At 57.1% G+C, this 18,195-nt stretch overlaps 1 protein-coding gene across 1 annotated transcript in view; it reads right to left on the bottom strand.

The window, feature by feature from the left end:
- The window catches only part of HTRA1 (HtrA serine peptidase 1), a 47,502-nt gene that overhangs the window by 12,365 nt on the left and 16,942 nt on the right, over positions 1-18,195 (bottom strand). Inside the window, exons 2-3 of the mRNA XM_045854598.1 lie at positions 11,956-12,055; positions 11,310-11,514 (exon numbers count right to left, since the gene is read on the bottom strand). Coding sequence (XP_045710554.1) covers positions 11,310-11,514; positions 11,956-12,055 — 305 coding nt within the window. The remainder of the gene's footprint in view (positions 1-11,309; positions 11,515-11,955; positions 12,056-18,195) is intronic.

Genomic DNA, 18,195 nt, shown 5'->3' with positions numbered 1-18,195 from the left:
AAGGCTCAAGGACAACAGAAGAGAAGGCTCCTTCCTTCTGTCTGACTGGCCTGCTCTCATGGTCACGAGACGGCCATCACCATGCCAGGCATCACGGAAAGACGTGGCAATGCCCAGGGGAAGGAAAGATCTCTTCACCTTGTGTGTCTCTTCAGAAGGGCAGAGGGTCCAGGAGGGCCCAGCACCTTCCTCCCCGTGGGTCACTGGCCAGCCACAAGGCACGAGGCTGCCCCCATCCGCCCACTGGCAAGGGGACCTGGCCCCGTGGCGGCCATAGCTGGCTCAGGGTCTGCCTGCTTTAGAAATGGGTGGGACAGGAGTGAACCTAAAACAAACTTGGGGGGAACTGGTTCTTTGTAGAGGGATGACCCTAACACCTAACGATGTGTAGAAAGGGCTCTAGTAAGTATGCTTTCATGCGGGTTTTTGGGGGGCTGGGGGCAAGAGGAGAAGTCTGCTTCCAAAGAAAGTGGTGGCCTCCGATTTCCAGTGGCGGTCAGCAGGGCACAAGCGGTCCCAGCAGAGCCACAGGCGAACCCAGGCCACGCACGCACACTCTGCGTGCCCCGGGCTCTGTCATTCCCTCGGCCTTCACAAGGAGACAGATGGGACAAGCCCCGTGCCCATCCCCCTCCCCAGGGGACTGAGGGCCCCACAGCTGGGCGGTGGCATTACCAGGACTGGAGTCCTCTGTGCTCCCGTTCCGGGTGTTCTTGTCTCCGGCCCACTCTGCCCACTGGCCCAGACACTCAGAGCACAGCTGGCCAGCAAGAAAGAGCTGCTCTGTGCCGGGCCTGGGCCACAGGGGCAGGGGACGGGGAGCAGAGACGTCACACGGTAGGGCGATGGGGGACTTGAGGCAAGGCCTGCCACAGGAAGCTGAGCTCCTGCAGCCCCGGGGCCATGCTCTTCTTCCGCCGGCGGGAGCCTCAGGTGCCCTCTGACAAGCCCGGGCCTGGGCGTGGAGGCAAGCCGGCACGCAGCCCTGCCTCCGGGGCTCTATGTGTGGCCGCGGCTCCTGCTGCCTTGAATCGCAGCGGCTGGAACCACCCCCCGCCCCGGGAAGGAAAGCTGGGCTCAGCTGAGTCACAGCCCCCAGGCCCATGGCTTGCTTCCGCTTCCTCTTGGGAACCACCGAGGGTGGTGCAGAATGGAGACAGGAAACGAGGGCACACACACGCATGACGGCACCGGGACACGCGTGTCCCGGGAGCACGCCATCCCAGGCAGCAGGCATCTGGATTGGGTCTCAGTCCTACACTCACTCACCCCGTGACCTTGGGCCTCGTGGACTTCTGTGGGTCTTGGTGTCACCGCTTCTGGAATACGGGAGTGGAGCCCGGGGGTGCCAAAGGCCACCCCCCACTCTGACAGTTAGGGTTCTCTCCGGAAGACCTGGTTGACTTCCCAAAAAGCCTATTAGCAGACAGCAGTTCAACGGGCAAGATCAAAACAGGCACGGGAGTCCCTAGTAAATCTTTCGCACGACTCCCGCACAGGGTCAGATGACCCCTGAGGACGCCTACAGCTTCCTGGAACACTCCAGATGCTGCCTCAGCGGGGCCCGCCCCCGTTCCAGCTTCTGGCCACTCGGGGCTTGGCCTGCCAGCTCCTGAGTGCTCATTTCATTGCGACCTTGCGCCCCTCAGGCCCCAAGACAAGAGCAATAAAACAAACCACTGGAGCTAAAGGAAAAATTGGCAACTTTCTTTTTAACCTAACGAGGCAAGTCCACCGCCTCTTTCTCTTCTTTGAAAAGTAGAAAGCGCTCCCATTACAAAAATATTTTTGTTGCTGAATCTGCAGAAGCCACAGCCTCCGCCGCCAGCTGCCCAGCACGCTCGCTTCCAAGCTGGTCCTGGGTGTTGAGGGTCTGCTTCAAAGGCTAATGGTGCAGCAACTGGCTGTGACTCAACAGAGTGATTCAATGCGCCTTCTGGAAACAGTTATGGTAACCTTTCATTTTCTTGAAAAAATATGCGATGGGGAAAATAGCACGTCCCCCATGCCCAGCAAGGGGCACTGCCGTTGAACTTGCCAGTCTGCTAAGGAGAAGCACACTAGGCCGCAGAGGAGTCAAGGCGGGTGTCGGCACCTAGGACTGGTCTGCGAGCCAGTGACCAGCCCGGTAAGGGAGGAAGCGAGCCCGGGAGGGCTGGCAGGGTGAGCAGAGCCGTGGACTGTGGACCCAGGCGAGGCGGAGGTTTGCTGGCGCTGAGCTACTGAGGGCAGGAGCAGCTACAGAATTTGCAGGGCTCAGGGCAAAATAAAAACACAGATGCCAATAAAGGCACTGAAGTGCCAGCAGAGGCACTAAAATACAAAGTTTTTTCCTTTCCTTCCACGCCTCTCTCTCTCTTAAGCTGTCCTGATTTTTTTTTTATTTGCTATGTCGCGTCGCACTCCCTGGGGCACAGATGCTCACAGAGTGGGTGCAGACCGAGGGGCCCAGGACCCAGGGCTCTGACCCACAGCTATTGCACAGACCCCTGCACGGCCGGCCGGGGGTGGGGAGGACAAGCCGGACATCTCCCCAGCCCAAAGGCCCCAACCCACAAGGGACAGACAACCTCGAGGGCATTACAACTTCCTTCCTCACCAGGACGCACTAACAGTGATTGCTGTTTGGGGCCAGGGGCTCTCAGCGGCCAGGGAGCTGGAGGCCAAGAACCCACCCCGGGGAGGTGGGAAGGAGGCAGGAGGAGAAAGGCATGAGCCGAGGCTTCCGTCCCCCAGCACACACTCCATGGTCTCACGAGACTTCAGTGACAAGGCACAAATTAAGACAGTGACCCCAGAACATTCAACCAGGGGGCCCTTCTGAGCACAGGGCCCGGGGGTACCCGCGTCACATATCCACAAAGCCTCCTTGCCAGGGGAGGAGGTTGTGGGCCAAGAGTTCGATGCTTGGGATCCAGATGAGAGAGGGTGGAAGTCATCAGTGATAACAAGGGCAAGGTCACGACCCAGGGAGGGGGGCTCCACGGAGCAGGTGAGCCGTGGGCGAGACCAGGGAGCCGAGAGGACAAGGCAGGAAGGACCTGCACTGTGGCCACGCAGAGACCGGATGGGGGGAGGGACCAAATCACCACCATCCGTCTTCTCAGTTGACATGTTACGGTGGCAGACCAGAGGTAGGAGAAGGGGACAGTGACAGGTGTGGGAGGGGTTCAGGTGGGAGAGAACGGAGGACTAGGGAGCTGGCTGGAGAAAGGAAGAGAAAAAGAACAGAGGAGGGTTATGCAAAAATGAAAAAGGAGGAGAGAAAGAGCAAGTGAAAAAATCGAAACAGCCGTCCCCTCCTGTGTACGGACGCCACGACATTCAGTCTCCTCTGAGCCGCAGCAAGGCGTGTGGGCCTCGCTGACGCTCCCTGAGTCCTGCTCCTCAAACCGCCAAATGTCAACAGCTGAAGGTCAGAGCACCATGGCCAGTGCGTGTGCATGTTCTGGGGCACCCACAGGCGACAAAACATTGTCTCCATCAAGTCTAACGTCTGTCTCCCCCCTACGTCAGCCCCTGTGATGCCCACTTCCACCCTCTGACGTCATCCTGGCTGCTGCTGCTGCTACAACCGTGTTCGGCCAATAAATATTTATAAGAGTCAACGAACGTGAATAATGAAAGAGTCAACAAATCAGGTCTTGAAAGCTCCATCAGGATTTTAAACGTGGGGTGAGCCAAGAATCGGGGGCCAGCCGCACCGGGGGTTTCAGCCTGGGTATGCTCTGGGGGCAGGCTGGTTTCCAGCTGTCCACAAGGTTGCTGGCCCAGCATTCAGGGGAGCAAAGGGGGATGGCTTACACCGACCAGAGCCCCGCCAGGAAGGGCTGCGGTCTCTCTCTGTTTGGCTCAGCGCCCGCCATGCCCCAGCTGCGCCGAGTCTGCTGGGCTGGAGGCGCACTGGCTCCTCGCTGCCTGTGGCCACTTGGAGCTTGGGCCGCACGCCAAGAGGCTCACCAGGATATCTAGCTCCTTTCTACTTTATTTCTAAAAATCTTACACATACATACAACCTCCGCTAGATAAAAATAATTTGAATGGTCCACGGCACGGGGCATAGTAAAAGAAGTTAATTGATATACATTCATGACATAAAATGGGGCCATAGAGAACATTCTCACCACAGGGCCGAAGGTTTCTATGAGCAGCCTGGTAGCCAAAGCAAAGAGGAAAACACTATGAGTCATGTGCTCTCCTGATCAGATTCTGGAGCCTCAATTAACAAAAGTAACTTGTTAACGAGCGCTTTCACTAGGAAACTCAGTCCTCAGTTCACCTGAAAGTCTTATTTCTTCCTTGCCACGGTTCTGGGAACCGGGATCTACCCTGCCGTGAACAAAGGTGGACGGTCGGTTCGTGAGGAACCCTCGGCACTGTGGACTCTCCGGAGACAGACTGGGTAAGACCCGGGAGCTCCCCGGGCTGTGACCGGGAACCCCGAAGACGCAGGACCAGTGAGGAGGGCAGACAGCACTCGGACCAGCCGCACGGGCACACGGCTTGTGCTCTGGAAGGCTCCCACGGGCTCGCTGGGAAACAGGTTTGCCCTCGGTCAAGGTCCGGGTCTTCCAGGCCGGGCAGAAAAGGCCGGCTAAGGATGTACATCCCCCACTCTTCCCCTCGCCGGGCTTGCTCTCTCTTCCTTCCAGTCAGCGCACTGTCACCACCTACCCTAGCTGTCAGGGGTCTCTTCCCAGCCCCCCACCCCGTGCCTCCGACCTCTCGTCCTGTTCCCTCCTTCTCTGCACTCATCGCGTGTATTCCAACTCGCCTGCTTCCCACCCCAGACGGTGATCTGAACGGCGCGTCCCTGTGGCTGATACATCCTCAGCGCTTAACGCCCTGTTCAGCCAAAAGAGAGGTTCGATTAATACTGACAGAATCTGTGAATGAATAAAGGGCAAGGGAAAGAATGAGCAGACCAGACCTCAGAAGATCATTATGATTTAAAACCGGAGGAATATAATCCACAAAAGAAGCTAAGGAGCGAAACGGAACCGGAAACATGGGTGCGGGGGACGGACTGACAGCTGCCGGAGGAAGGGGGTGGGGGGGAGGGTGGAAAGAAGGGGAAGGGACCAGACAGAGAACGTGTACGAGTGGCCCAGGGACCTGGACAACGGGGTGGGGTGGGCCGTGGGAGCGGGGGTGGTGCAGAATGGAGGAGGGCGAAGGGAGAAAAACTGGGACAACTGTAATAGAATCCATAAGAATAAAACAAAATTAAAATAAAATTGGACAATAATTTGCAGGGCATCTTTAAATTTATGTTGTTACAGACGCACACGGGCAAGACGAAGGCCTCTCTCTGCGTAACCCAGCAAAACCAACGCAGCAGCCGCAGCCGAGGTGCGCCATGCCCCCGAGAGACAGGGCAAATGGCACTAGCCTCTCTGGTCACCTAAGGCGTCGCCTCACTTGGGTCTCGGGAGCATATTTACATCTCGGCACCCTCAGCAGCTCCGGGACAGGGTGTTAAGGGTCTCCCAGGGGGGCTGGCAAATTGTTCTGTGAAAGGCCAAAAAAATAAATAAATGTGGTCTCCATCCCAACTATTCACCTTCCCTGTTACAGGGTGAGAGCAGCCATAGACTCTACCTAAAGGAATGGATGTGCCTGTGTTTCAATAAAACTTTATTAACACAAACGGATAGAGGACAGGATTTGGGCTGCAAGCCGCAGATGGCCAGCCCTGGACTCTTAACACACCGTTCCCCACTCACCAAACTGTCCAGCGGCACCAGTGCACGTCCCCCTCCGTGAAGAGGACAGAACGCACATTCCCCATGGGCCACCTATAAATGCAGAGCCACCAACCTGGCCACTGCTTTTACCAGGACCATAAATAACAGCGTTAATGCAATTCCTGAAGAGAGAGTGCCCGAGTGAAAAAAGGCATTACCATATTAAGAGAAAAACAGCGCCAAAGAATTTCCTTCAATCAACCGAGTTCCTGAACCAGGGCCAGAGAACACACACAAGGGCCTGGCCTGGCCGGTCTGGGGAACCGACGCGTTTTCGCATTCCACAGGGAATGCCATCGGGACAGCGGGAAGCCGGGGCGTCCTGCTCTGCCCCTGGACCGGAGCGGAGCAGCCTCCCCTCCCCCAGCTGGGTCCCCGCTGCCTGATGAATTATAGATTCCCGCCCCCTACAAATGGTAAAAATCAATACGGTAATGGGAGCCTGGGGGCAGCCACAGGGTCTGTGGCACCTTTAGCCAATGCAACGGCAGCTCTGTAAGTCTGGGGAGAGAAAGGACAGAGAGACACCCCGAGATCAGCACAGAGGGAGGGGGGAGGAGTGGGAACAAGGTGGAAAAACACGACGAGAGGGTGGCTGGGGCCGGCGGGTGGGGCTCGTACGCTCTTCCCGAGGGGAGCCGGGCCGGGAGACGGGCAGCCAGTCCCGAGCAGGCCCTCTGTTACCTGATGCGCTTCTGGATGAGCTGGCGCTTAGTCAGCGCCTTCTCACAACCAGGTTGTCTGAGGGGAGCCGGCTGCAGGGCTGGCCTGAGTCAGGCCACTCTCTGTCTCAGCACCGTCCCCCCAGGACACGCCTGGGGGACGCCTGGACCCTCCCCGCTCAGAGAACTCAGGGCAAATCCCGCCCCCCCACAAAGAGCCACATTCTGAGAGGCCCAGAGGAGACCAGAGCCTGCTCCTCTGCCCCTGGGGGTGGGGGGGTGAGGGGTGTTTTAGGTGAAAGGCACCGGGCACACAGAGCCGCCCCCGCAGCCAGCTCAGCAGTAAAAGGACCCTCTGGAAACAAAGCCGCCCCGGCCCCCCCAGGTCTCACTTTTCAGCCACTTCAAACAGGTCTGTAGGTGGTACCTGGCCCAAAAGGGGGCCAGGGACAGACACCAGTCTGGGGTTGAGGGAAAAAAAACACCCCCCCTCCTAAGCCTCAACAAGGCTGCTTCCAAATATTCCCCCAGCTGCTGGCGTCAGGGAAAAGCGCCCACAGGAAGCCTCAGCACCTCGCCAGCTCCCTGAGTTAGCGAAGACCACAAGCTGCTGGAGCCCCGGCTCTGCCGGCTGTCGTCCAAACCCCAGGCAGCCCTGGGGAGCGAGGAGGGCTGGCTGGAGTCAGGAGGGAGAGAGGGGTGGGAGGCGGGAGGTGGGGTGGGGGTGGTGTGGGGGGCCCTTCTGCAACCTGGCTGGTGCCCCATCATCTCATCTGAAAATCAATCAGAGAGCAGCTCCCTCACTCACCAGCCAGGCGCCTTCTCCCTGCAGCCCCCCTGCCCCCTGCACCCACAGAGTGGAGCACTGGGTTGGGGAGGGGGGCTTGCTTCCTTCCGAGCAGAGGGCGCTGGCATTCACACTTGGGACAGTACCTCCTGGGGCCACCTACCACCTGACAAGCGTGTCCCTCGCTCTAGCAGCGGAGACGAACTTAAATCAACACATAAATAAGTCAACTGTAATTATGATAAGGAGGTGAGGAGGGATTAAACAGTGACAGGCGAGTGTCTCAGGGGTTATACGTCCCCAGAGTGACGGGGAGGTGGGGAGGCGACAGAGGAGGGGGCGGCTAAGCAGGGTGGGTGAGGCGTGGAGGGAGGGGGCCAAGGGGGGCACCCTGTGAGGCCAGACCTGTAGGGAGGGGTCAAGCGCCCTCTGTGAGAGCTGTGGGGAATGTGTCGAAGGTTGTGTACAGACAGACAGGACAGGACCTCAGTGTTGCAATCACTGGTTGGTGGGGGAGGGGGTGCTCTTCTCCTGTGTGTTTGCCGATCAGCACAGCTGGGGACACAGCTGCGACACGAGCCCCTTTCCCCTCTCACCTTCTTCTTCGGGACGTTCCCAGTGTTTCTGCCTCATACTCTGCCCTCAAGCGAGCCAAGAGGTCTCCTCCCCCCGCCCACCCCCACCCCGCCTGTATCTCTCTCTCAACTACACGGGGGCGGGGGAACCGCACAGACAAAATGCTTGCCTTTGGAAACGGAGTGAAAATGTTCTGCAGACGCGGCCAGTGTCATGCTGAGCACATTTGGAAACAGTTTGTATCTGAAGCTGAACTAGTTTGCCCTCAAAGCTGCTTCCCATTAAAATGTTTGTGTGCACAGTGCGCCCCTCCCCCCGCCACCCCCCTGCAGCAGGCTTTCCCACCGCCGGGGCTGAGGAAACAGAGTCCCAAACCCTTCCAGGGGGCTGAGGAAACAGAGTCCCAAACCCTTCCAGACCCTAGGATGGCTCCTCCGGGGAAGCCTCCGGGGGCCACCCCCTCCCCTGACTCCGCAGCGGGAGGCTGGCCAGGCAAGAGGGGCCCGCTGGCTGCGTCCAGAAGTTCTCCCCGCTGAAGGCTCAGCGGGGAGAGCCGGCGCGCATGTGTCTCCCCGGCAAGGAGAAGCCAGGAGAAGCGCTGTTTGGTCACAGGCCCAGAATGTCTCTGGCAGCCTCGAGCCCAGGGGGGTTTACTGGAGATGCGAAGGGAACTCCAAGAATGGAAGAAAAACGAGGCAAGTCGGGTGCAGAAAGGGCCGGCACTCAGACAGTGCCGGGGATCTCGGCCGCGGGAGCTGCACCGGCTTGCACCCACGTGGTGTTCGTGTGGGTGACAACCAGCGGCCACCCGCCGGGGAGGGTCTGCCTGGTCAGCTGGCTGCTCATGGGCACCGTGACTGATGGTCCCGCCAGTGAGGGGAGAAGCAGACCCCAAAGGAAATGCTGGCCACTGCTCCCGAAGGGCAGCCGCTGGCCAAGTGTCAATGACAACAGATGCCCACGGTCCTTTCCAGTCACTGAACGTGGGGCGAACGCCCCTTCTAGTAACGGGGATCCCTTCAAGCGAAATCACGATGCTGGAGGGAAGAAACATGCCCAGATGAGGAGCCAACAACGTAGCCCTTGGGCCCTGTCGGGGGCAGGGCTGTGGTCTCGCCGCTTCCCTGGGCCCTTAGCAATGGCTCTGGGAGGCTGGGCCGTGGCCCCACCTGGCAAGCACCGGTTGGAATCACGTTCAACCCTCAAGCCCAACTTTGGTTGGTTCTGTGCTGCCTCCTCTGGGTTTTCCTGCCCCGTTTCCTCTCTCCTGTCACTCCCGAGAGCGACTCACGCCAGGCAGGCCCCCGCCCCGTCCACGACCCGCACACTGTTACCCCGAGTACGCGCCAAGGGGAGGGAGGCCTCATTCCAGGCCAGTCTGCACACGCCCTCCTTCTTAAATCATCCCATCAGCCACGGAAGGCGAAGGCAGGAGCTGGAAGAGGCGTCTGCCTTCTCCCCACTTCCGACTACTACCAGCGGGGAAAAAAAAAAGGCTGTTCAGTTCGTGGAAGCCAGTCTCTAGTGTGGGTGTCTGCAATTTCATACCCTTTCATTTCGATTCCATCTCAAAAAGCCACCTTCGTTCACCTTTCAACTGTCAAGCCCCTTTTTCTCCGGCTGGAAACACATCTCAAGTCGCAGGCTGGGGGCGGAAGAGCAAGACCCCCAGGGCAGCCAGCGGGAGCCGGGTCGGAGGAGCCACTACGCAAAGCGGACGGCTGAGACTGCTCCTACCCTGCCGGGGCCTGCCAGGGGTGACACCTGCTCGCACTACACCTGGGCTCCAAATCTGAGAAGAAGCCCCACCCTGCCCCCACCAGAGCAGCCTTGCGGGCCACACCCACACACTCCACCTGTGCGCAACCCCTCAGTGAGGGCAGCTCACGCAGCACCCAGGCCAGCGCCAGGCCCGGCCCAGCCCTCCCCGATGGCTGGCTGCCTCCCAAGGGCTCGGTGGAGCTGACGCGTCCTGGTCCTGGTGTGGGGCCCCAGGATGTGCTATTCTGGCCCGCCTCCATCCGGTGAGACTACCACATCCTGGACACCTTCCTAGCAGTGTCCCTAAATGGGGACGACCAGCCGTCTTGTGGTTGGTTTAAAGTCCGGCCGTAGCCATCGCACGGGCGGCTGTGGCCTTGGGCGACTGCGGAGCGGCAGCCTGGCTGACCTAGAAGGCTGTGTGGCTCCACCACAGCCCGGCGGCGTGGCCTCGGGCAGCTTCCTGAGCCTCGGTTTCTTCCTCTGCCAAATGGGGAGAATAGGCCTGCCTGGCGGAGGAGGTGAGGTGGAAGTTACAAACAAGGGCATTAGAGCTTATCCAATAGACGTTACCAGGATTATACGGTGACCAATAAGCACGCTTTGAGAGGTTCGTTGTTACCGGCAAGTCCACAGTGACCCAACAGAAATAACAGACGATCGCCACCTTGCTAGGGGCCAGTTCGCTACACCGGGGGGCAGAGCCGTTTCTGCCCCGAGGAAGAGAGCCGTCAGACACGGCCTGTGCGGGACCACCCTGGCGGGGCTTCACCGCCCACCCACATCCAGGTAGCTACGCCAAGAGCTGGAAAAGAAGACCCTCCGGGCTCTCCATCTGCCATCTTCCCCTGGCCAGCAGCGAGATTCCAGCCGCCCCCTGGGCTCCTCCTTCCTGACCAAGTCGGGAAAAGGCCGAGGGTGGGAAGAAACCAGAAAGCGCATCTCACTGGGCGCATGCCACACAGCACGCCAGACCTCCGCAATCAACCAACCCTCCGACGAGCGGGAATTTCTGGTGCCTAGGAAGAGCCGGGTTTCATGTCAGGCACGAAGATTTCGCTAAACAAACCCACAGAGCAAAAGGGACTTCAAGGATGATATTTGAGTAGAGAGCAAACCATGTCTGAACACAGCATTTCCCAAATGGAGCTCACCGTGCTTCAGTTGTGGGAAGGGAGGGAAACCAAAAGATCCCATATTCAGATCATTCCAATTTGGTGGGTATGCCTTTTGCAAAACAGTCATATGCACATTAGCATACCAAAAGCTCCGGGAAGTTCTATAAGGAAGAAACCCACTTGCTTTGTTCGAATTCAAGGTTCCCCAAACTTTCCTAAGTATGGAGTGTTGTTTTAAAAACAGAGGAAAGTACCCTGCAAAAACCTAATTTGGGAGACCCGGTTTGTCCTCAAACCTAGAACGCACGAATTTGCAACAACGGTTGCCTCAGAATGGAAGGGAGACTCAATTTCCACTGCTTAGCTACAATTCCTCTGTACACCGTGGTTTTGCTTTATAAATATGCACAACACTATTTCCAAAACTCTCTGGTCTCACAGCTTGCTTATTTGTTATAGGAGCCTCCAGGAGCCCCTGCCCCTCCCCCACCCCAGGCAACAGCCAGCATCTCCTCTTGCCGTCCTTTGGCCCAGATCTGCCTGGTTCAGTCCAGGGTCACTGCTGTCCCCAGAGGAGAGGAGGCCTCTCCGGGCTTTGCAAGCTTCAGCCTGCGGGCCCGAGAACTCAGTTCCGCAGGTGGCGGACAAACACACGTACCTCGTGGTCAATTTTGATGAGGGCGATGTCCGCCTTCTCGTCCACGTCCTTGATTTTGGCCTCGTAAGTGGCGCCGTTCCTCAGCTCGACTTTGACCCGGTGCTTGTTGGTCACCACGTGGGCGTTGGTCACAATCAGCCCATCTTCAGACACGATGAACCCGGACCCGCTGGCCACCGGCACCTCCCTCTTGGTGAAAGGAAGCCTGGAAGCAGAAGGGCAGCCGGTCAAACCCGAAGCACCTGGAAACGCACTCTTCCCCGCGCTGCGGAAGGGGGTCCCCAGCGGAGACCCACGCCCAGCCGTCGTCGCGATACATCTGGGGCTCCTTTTAACGTTCTAAGAGGGAACGTTAGGCCGACTTTTATACGCATCGAAGGGAATTCCACTTAGAGAATACGCTACGGGAACCTCTTCAGGGCCAGAGGCGCTCCAAACCTCTGGGTCAGGAATGCAGATTTCCACAGTCAAACGGGAGCACATCTTCCAGGAGAAACCCTCTCCCCCCCCGCTGGGGGTACATTCAGTGACTCTGACCCTGTGAAGGGGCCCAGAAGGAGCCCCGACGGCTTGCCCCGGGCAGCACGTATTGCTGGAAGCTTCCGACGCGGCAGAAAAAGGAAGAAACCCCCACCCCGGTCTTTACTTGCGGAACAATTCGATGTGAACCACGGCGGGCGCGATCTTCTCCACCACGTCGGCGATGAAGTTGTACTTATGGCGCAAGCTGTGGGGGTCGTCCTGCCCTGGGAACGGAAGCACAGAGAAGACCCTTAGCCGCCTGGAGGACGGACGGGGTGGGCCGGGGTGGGGGGGGGGGGTGTCCGAGGTTTTTGGGAGAACCTGGAGGGGAGTGAGGACAAGACCCCAGACCCGGGCTCCGTGGCTCGAGTCCTGCCGGCTGGGGAGGACACGCCCACCCCGAGAGGACAGCAGTGTCCGTCGGGGATGGCCGCTTGGCCTGGAGTGCTTCCTCCGGCAGCTGCGCCGGGACGGCGTTGGGCCGGAGGCGCCGGCAGATACCTGGACCCTCCACCAGTTATTCCACGCGGGCCACCCCAGGGCCGCCTCGCCATGGCACCCCCTTCGCCAAGTGTCGCCCCCCCCCCCCCGGCTCCCCCAGCAGCGGAGGCTGTTCCGGACGCAATAGCCACCGGATGTCACAGGTTTCAAAGACAACATGAAAAAGTATTCAAAGGCACAGCTCCCACCGCGACCACAAGGCCAGGGGAGGCCACGGTGCGTCCCCAGAGCGGTGTTCTGAGCACCTTAACCACTCGTCCCGACCCCGGACTTCCCGGGCCAAAGGGCACAGGGGCAGGGGCCTTGAAACCGCTGGGGAGGGAAGACAGAGAGACGCCGAGGGAGCACACGTTTCTGTACAGAAATGTGCACCAGAGTGCGGCACCTGCACGCGGTGGGCACGCGTGAAGCTACTTCCAGACGAAGCCAACACACGCTGAAGGGCGGGGCTCCCAGCAAGGCCGACCCGCAGATGCACACGCCCAGGGCATCTGATGCAGAAACGAGCTCCCGGAGGGAGACACAGGGTCCCAGGACACCCGTCTTGCTGGCTGGGGGGGGGGGGGGTGGCGGAGGCGGTGTGGCCCTGGAAGCGCAACCTGAGCACCTCACTCTGGCCCCAAACCCCTGCCCCCTGCTGGTGTTCCTCAGCCAGTCTCTCTGCTCCAACGGGCTGGAGGGGTTCGAGGCTGGTGAGAGAGGCTGAGAGCCACGGGCTTTCCCTCCTGTCCCCTCAGCCCGCCCAGCACGGCCCGCCCCGCCCCACCCCACACTGCACAGAGCTCGCCCCTGGGACCCGGGACTCCGCCGCCGCTCTCAACCCCGCGTGGCCCCGCACAGAACCCGGCAGGAAGCTTCCGGAAACCTTTACAGCAATTTCAGAGGAACGCCGGGCTTGTCACCACTGAGAACTTTACACTGGGACTTGTATTTTCGTCTCTTTGTTCCATTTGGGGAGTAATTCAGTTTTAGCACATTGTGCCTTGACTCGGGAGGGGTAGGAGGTAGAAGGAAAAGAGACGGGATGGCCTGAGAAGCAGCCGTCTCTGCCCCTCACCCCCCACCCGCCGTCGCACGCAGCTCGCGCAGCGCGAGCCTGGAGGCCAAAGCCACACCGCTGGCCTGCAAAACTGCCCCTCACTTAGCAAAGGGCCTGTGTGTCCCCGGCACACCCCCACACACTCGCACACACATAGAAACACATGCACACATGTATATACCTACTCGAACATACAGACGCACTCACCCGCACATACATACTGTTATGCTCACACACTCGTGCACACACACCTATACTCACACGCACTAATAAACACACACATTCCCACACCTACAGCCATGTATGCACACTCATGTACCCACACACATGCCTGCCTGCCTACCCTCCAGGGTGCAGCCACCCCCGACCCAGGCCGTCAGTGACAACGGGGACATTTTCACATGCTCCGTGGCTCCCAGGACTGCATTGCCACGGGCTCCCCGTCCGCGGAGATGGCTTCCTCAGTCCCTGCCGTGGCTGTGCGTCCCCACCAGGGGCCTCACTGACCCAACTCAGTAGCACCGGCCCGGGGACCTCCCGCGGACCAGCCTGCCCCTCCCGAGCGTCCCACAGCAGAGGGAGACCCCGGTGCACGAAGGGCCGCTCTCTGGCCTGGCCACTGGGCTCGGGGCTGCTTTCTGGGAGGGCCGCCATCTGCTTTTCCTGCAGAGCGTGCTCTTCCAGGGTGCAGAGAAATCTCTGCCCCTGCTGGGCAGGATCAACCGATTCAACGAAGTCACGGCAGCACGATTTTATCGGTTTTGTTTCCAGCCCTTTCACACGCTACCTTATTCTAATTTTTCCCTTCTTCCTGCGGAACTGGAAAATCGGACGTCGCTCCCATGTTATATTTAGGGAAACTGAGGCTCACAGACTTTCATGACTTCTCCACAGACACTCAGCTTTCTTAGAAGAGGGTATCAAGAATGGGAGGACCTGAGCAAATGCACCAGTTTTAAATTCAGTGCTGGCTCCCGTGTCTCTGTCATCCCCCCAGCTCCCCAGGCAGCTGTGGCTAACTGGTGCGTCTCCCCGACCTCTCCAGTGGGGGACACAAACGAGGGAGGGAAACACTCCTTCCCACCCCAGGACCTGGGGAACGTTCCAGACACAGCTACAGGCAAGCCCTCTGGGTTTCCTCAGCTCCGCTTCCCAGGACAGGCCAAGGCAGGAGCAATCCAGCCAGACCAGCGACCCCTGGGGAAGCGCAGACCTGAGACCCTCGTGGGAAGGACAGTCGTGAGAACCCTGCCACTCGGGGCCATGGAGTCACTTCCTCTGTCTGACTTCCGAATAAGCACGGGGGAATTTGCCCACATCGGGAGCGAGCCTACACATGGGTTTTTCCAGCCCAAATGAGAACTAGCTGCTTTCTCACACAGACGAGAGAAAGTGGCCCCAGGGTCTGTCGCTTGGGAGAGCAGAGAGGGCAGCAGCCTGGACCCTAGGAGGCCCGGGTTCCACCCTCCGTCTGCTGGGTGGCCTCCACTTGCCCATCTGTGAAATGGGGCCAAGTGCCCCCAGAAGGAGCCGGGCGGCCTACTGCAGCTGCAACACTCTGGGATCCGGGCCCGCCCCCTCCCTCCTGCCCCAACGTGCCGCAGCAAGGCAACAGCTCGAGGAGTCGGGCACTGGGCACAGGACCCTCCAGGTTGTGCAGATGAACAAACAGGCGTGGCCGTGGGAGCCCGGACCACCCAGAAAAGCTGCCTGACAAGCCTCAGTCGTGCAGCTCAGACGGAAAAGCGACCCGTGACCTCCGTTCCGTCACGCGGCGAGCTGGTGTCAATGGGAACGCCAAGCGGAACAGAAGCGGCCGGACGCAGGGAGCACCAGCTAATGGTTCGCAGATGGGCAGCCCGTCAAACCAGAGAGGAAGCGCTTTTCTTCTCCCGGTGCCACTTCAGAATGAGGAAGGCAAGTGTCTCGGAGAGCGGCCCGGATCGGCGTGGGAGTGCTGCCCCGGGACCTTGAACGCCCGCCCGTCCCTCACACTAGGGAGGAAGCCGCTGCTGTCTCAGGGTCTTCAGAAACCCTGGCTGACCCCACGGCCCTGCTCTCTCCTGCCGGTCCACCGTCCTCCCTCCAGAGGGGTCAGCCGAGGGGAAGAATTCCCAGGGACGGTCCCAAGGCTGGCTCTGTGTGACGCAGGAGGATGGAGGGCTGGGGCATCCGGGCCACTCAGCCCAGGGAGAGCGGGTCAGAGCACAAGCTCTGGTCTCAGAACACAGTCCTTACCTGCTGTGTGACCTTAGGTAGGTCACCTAATGCTCCACATAAAACGGGATGATAACACCTCCCTCAGTGTATCTTGGAGGCTGATTTTATGAGCTACTTTCTATGAAGAGTTTGGCCAAGTCATGCCATGCAGTTTAAAAAAAAAATCTTGTTTTAAAGAGTGGGTCAAAGTGCTGCTCCGTAGGCAGCTGTGGACAGGTGTGAGCACCACATGCCTCCGTGGTGCAGCAGAGACGCGAGAGGTAAAGCGAGGGAGAGGTAAAGGTGTCTAGAGAATCCACCCCCCACCTTGGCAAATGCATGCAGACCCTGCAGGCTCCTGCCACCAGGGCCATCGCGGCCAGCCACACAGAGGCAGGGACCAAGGGGAAGCGGGTGGTAGCGGTTTTCCTGGTTGGACAGGTACCTCTGCTCCCCAGCTTACAGGAGCACCCCGCAGCCCCTGCCGAAGGAAGACACGGAGGCGGCTCAGCAGAGCAGTCTGGACTGAAGCTCAAGTGCATTTTGAGACTCCCAGGGGGCAACCTGCCTGCCCCAGAAGAAGGCAACTGGAACTCCCTCGAGGGAGTGAGGGGATGGTTCACGGAGGCCAGAACGGATGTGGCAGAGGTGACGCGGACGGGGAGCCTCGAGCAGGGCCCAGGCCGGGCCCTCCCTGCAGCTCCGTGAGTGTGCAGAAGGCTGGGGTCGGCTGGCGGTCAGGAGTGGCCTGCCGTTGACAGAAAGCTGGCAACTCAGAATTCAGAGACATACAAGGAAGGTATTTGCTACATTCCTGACTAATGAAAAAAAAGAAAGAAAAGAAAACAAAGACCCACGTTGGGACTCAAAGAGGGAGCGCCCCTACAGATCCCGCAGACACTGGCAGTCAGATGAGGGGGTGTCATGAACAACCGTGTGCGCACAAATTCCACCGCTGGGACGAAATGGACAGACGTCTTTCACAGACATAATTTACCACGGCTCGCTCAAGAAGACACGTTTATCCCGAACGATCCGGTATCTATCAAATAAATTGTATTTGCAGTTAAAAAACTTCCCACAAAGAAAATGTCAGGCCCGTATGGCTTCATCGGTGAATTCTACCAAACGTTTAAGAAAAAACAATGCTAACAGTTCACAAACTCTTCCCAGAAATAGAAGGGGGGGGACACTGCCCAACTCAGAGGAATTCAGCATTACCCTAATACAAAACCAGACAAAAGGCATCAGAAAACTGTGGACTAATGTCCACCATAAACATAAACCAAATATCCTTAAGTGTTTTAGCAAACAGAACTCAGCAATATAATAAAAACAAATAATCATGACCAGGTAGGGTTTATCTCAGGAAAAGATAAATAAAGTTGGTTTAATATTTGAAAACCAAACAATGTAATTCACAATATTAACATACAGGTTACGGCAAACATAGGTTTACAGTTGTGAGTACACAAAACACCATTTATTTTTGTATTACTATTTATTAATTATGTTATTTTCCATATGAACAACTACAAACCTACTTTTGTCCCATCCTGTACTAAAAAAGAAAATCCAAACAATCATCTCAGTAGATGCAAAAAAAATCTGACAAAATTGGGCACCCATGCATGATTAATAAACAGTCTGCAGACTAGAAATAAAAGGAAATTTTCTCAGCTGGATAACAGAGACCAGTAAAGACCTAACACTAATGTCGTGCTGCACGGTGACAGACTGATCACTTCCCCCCTAGAAACAGAAACCCAGCAAGCACGTCCACTCCTACCGCTTCTATTGAACATTCTTATAAGTCTTAGACGGGATAATTAGGCTACAAAAAAAATAAAGGCATAGAAATTAGAAAGAAGAATATAAAACTGGCTTTATTTGCCACTAGCATAAGGGCCCCTACAGAAAAAGCTTCGAAGCATCATATAAATGTGCTACCTAGGATAAACGGGTTTATCAATGCCACAGGAAAACAGGTCAATATACACGATCAACTGCTCTTCTATGTATTAGCAATAAAAAGGTTGAAAACTGAAGTTTTAAAAATAGTTATAATAGCATCAAGAATATTAACTATTTAGGGAAATAGTTGTCAAAATATGTGCAAGATCTGGAACACTGAAACCTACAAAACACTGCTGAAATAAACTAAGGAAGACCTCAATAATGGGAGAGATACCACACTCATGGGTCAGGAGCCTCCCTCTTGTGAAGTTACCAATTCTTCCAAAACTGATCTACAGATTCAATATACTCCCAATGAAAACGCCAGCAGTTTTTACAGAAATCAATTAGGTATTTCTAAAATGTACGTGGAAAGCAAAGACCCTATGATATCCAAAACAATTCTCAGAAAGAGAAAACCGAATAACATACTACGTGATTTTTATTTTAAACAGAGAAAGTCTGAATAACTAGGATTAATAAAATAATGAGTCACGGTATTTCGACAGAGCTTTCCACTTACCTAATAAATATTTATCATTGCTGGTTTTAAACACAACAAATGACCCATTAAGAGTAGCCAACATGTCCTATAATTTTATGAGTTTTTAAGTTGGCAGGATTCCATCCAAAGATAATAAATGATTCGCTTTTCCTCTTAATAAACCA

Source organism: Phyllostomus hastatus, unplaced genomic scaffold, assembly GCF_019186645.2.
Source record: "Phyllostomus hastatus isolate PE091 unplaced genomic scaffold, TTU_PhHast_1.1 phas_scaffold_1066, whole genome shotgun sequence".
Taxonomy (NCBI): Eukaryota; Metazoa; Chordata; class Mammalia; order Chiroptera; family Phyllostomidae; genus Phyllostomus; species Phyllostomus hastatus.
Note: the sequence above shows the minus strand (reverse complement) of the source record. Positions and strands in the feature narration are given on the sequence as shown.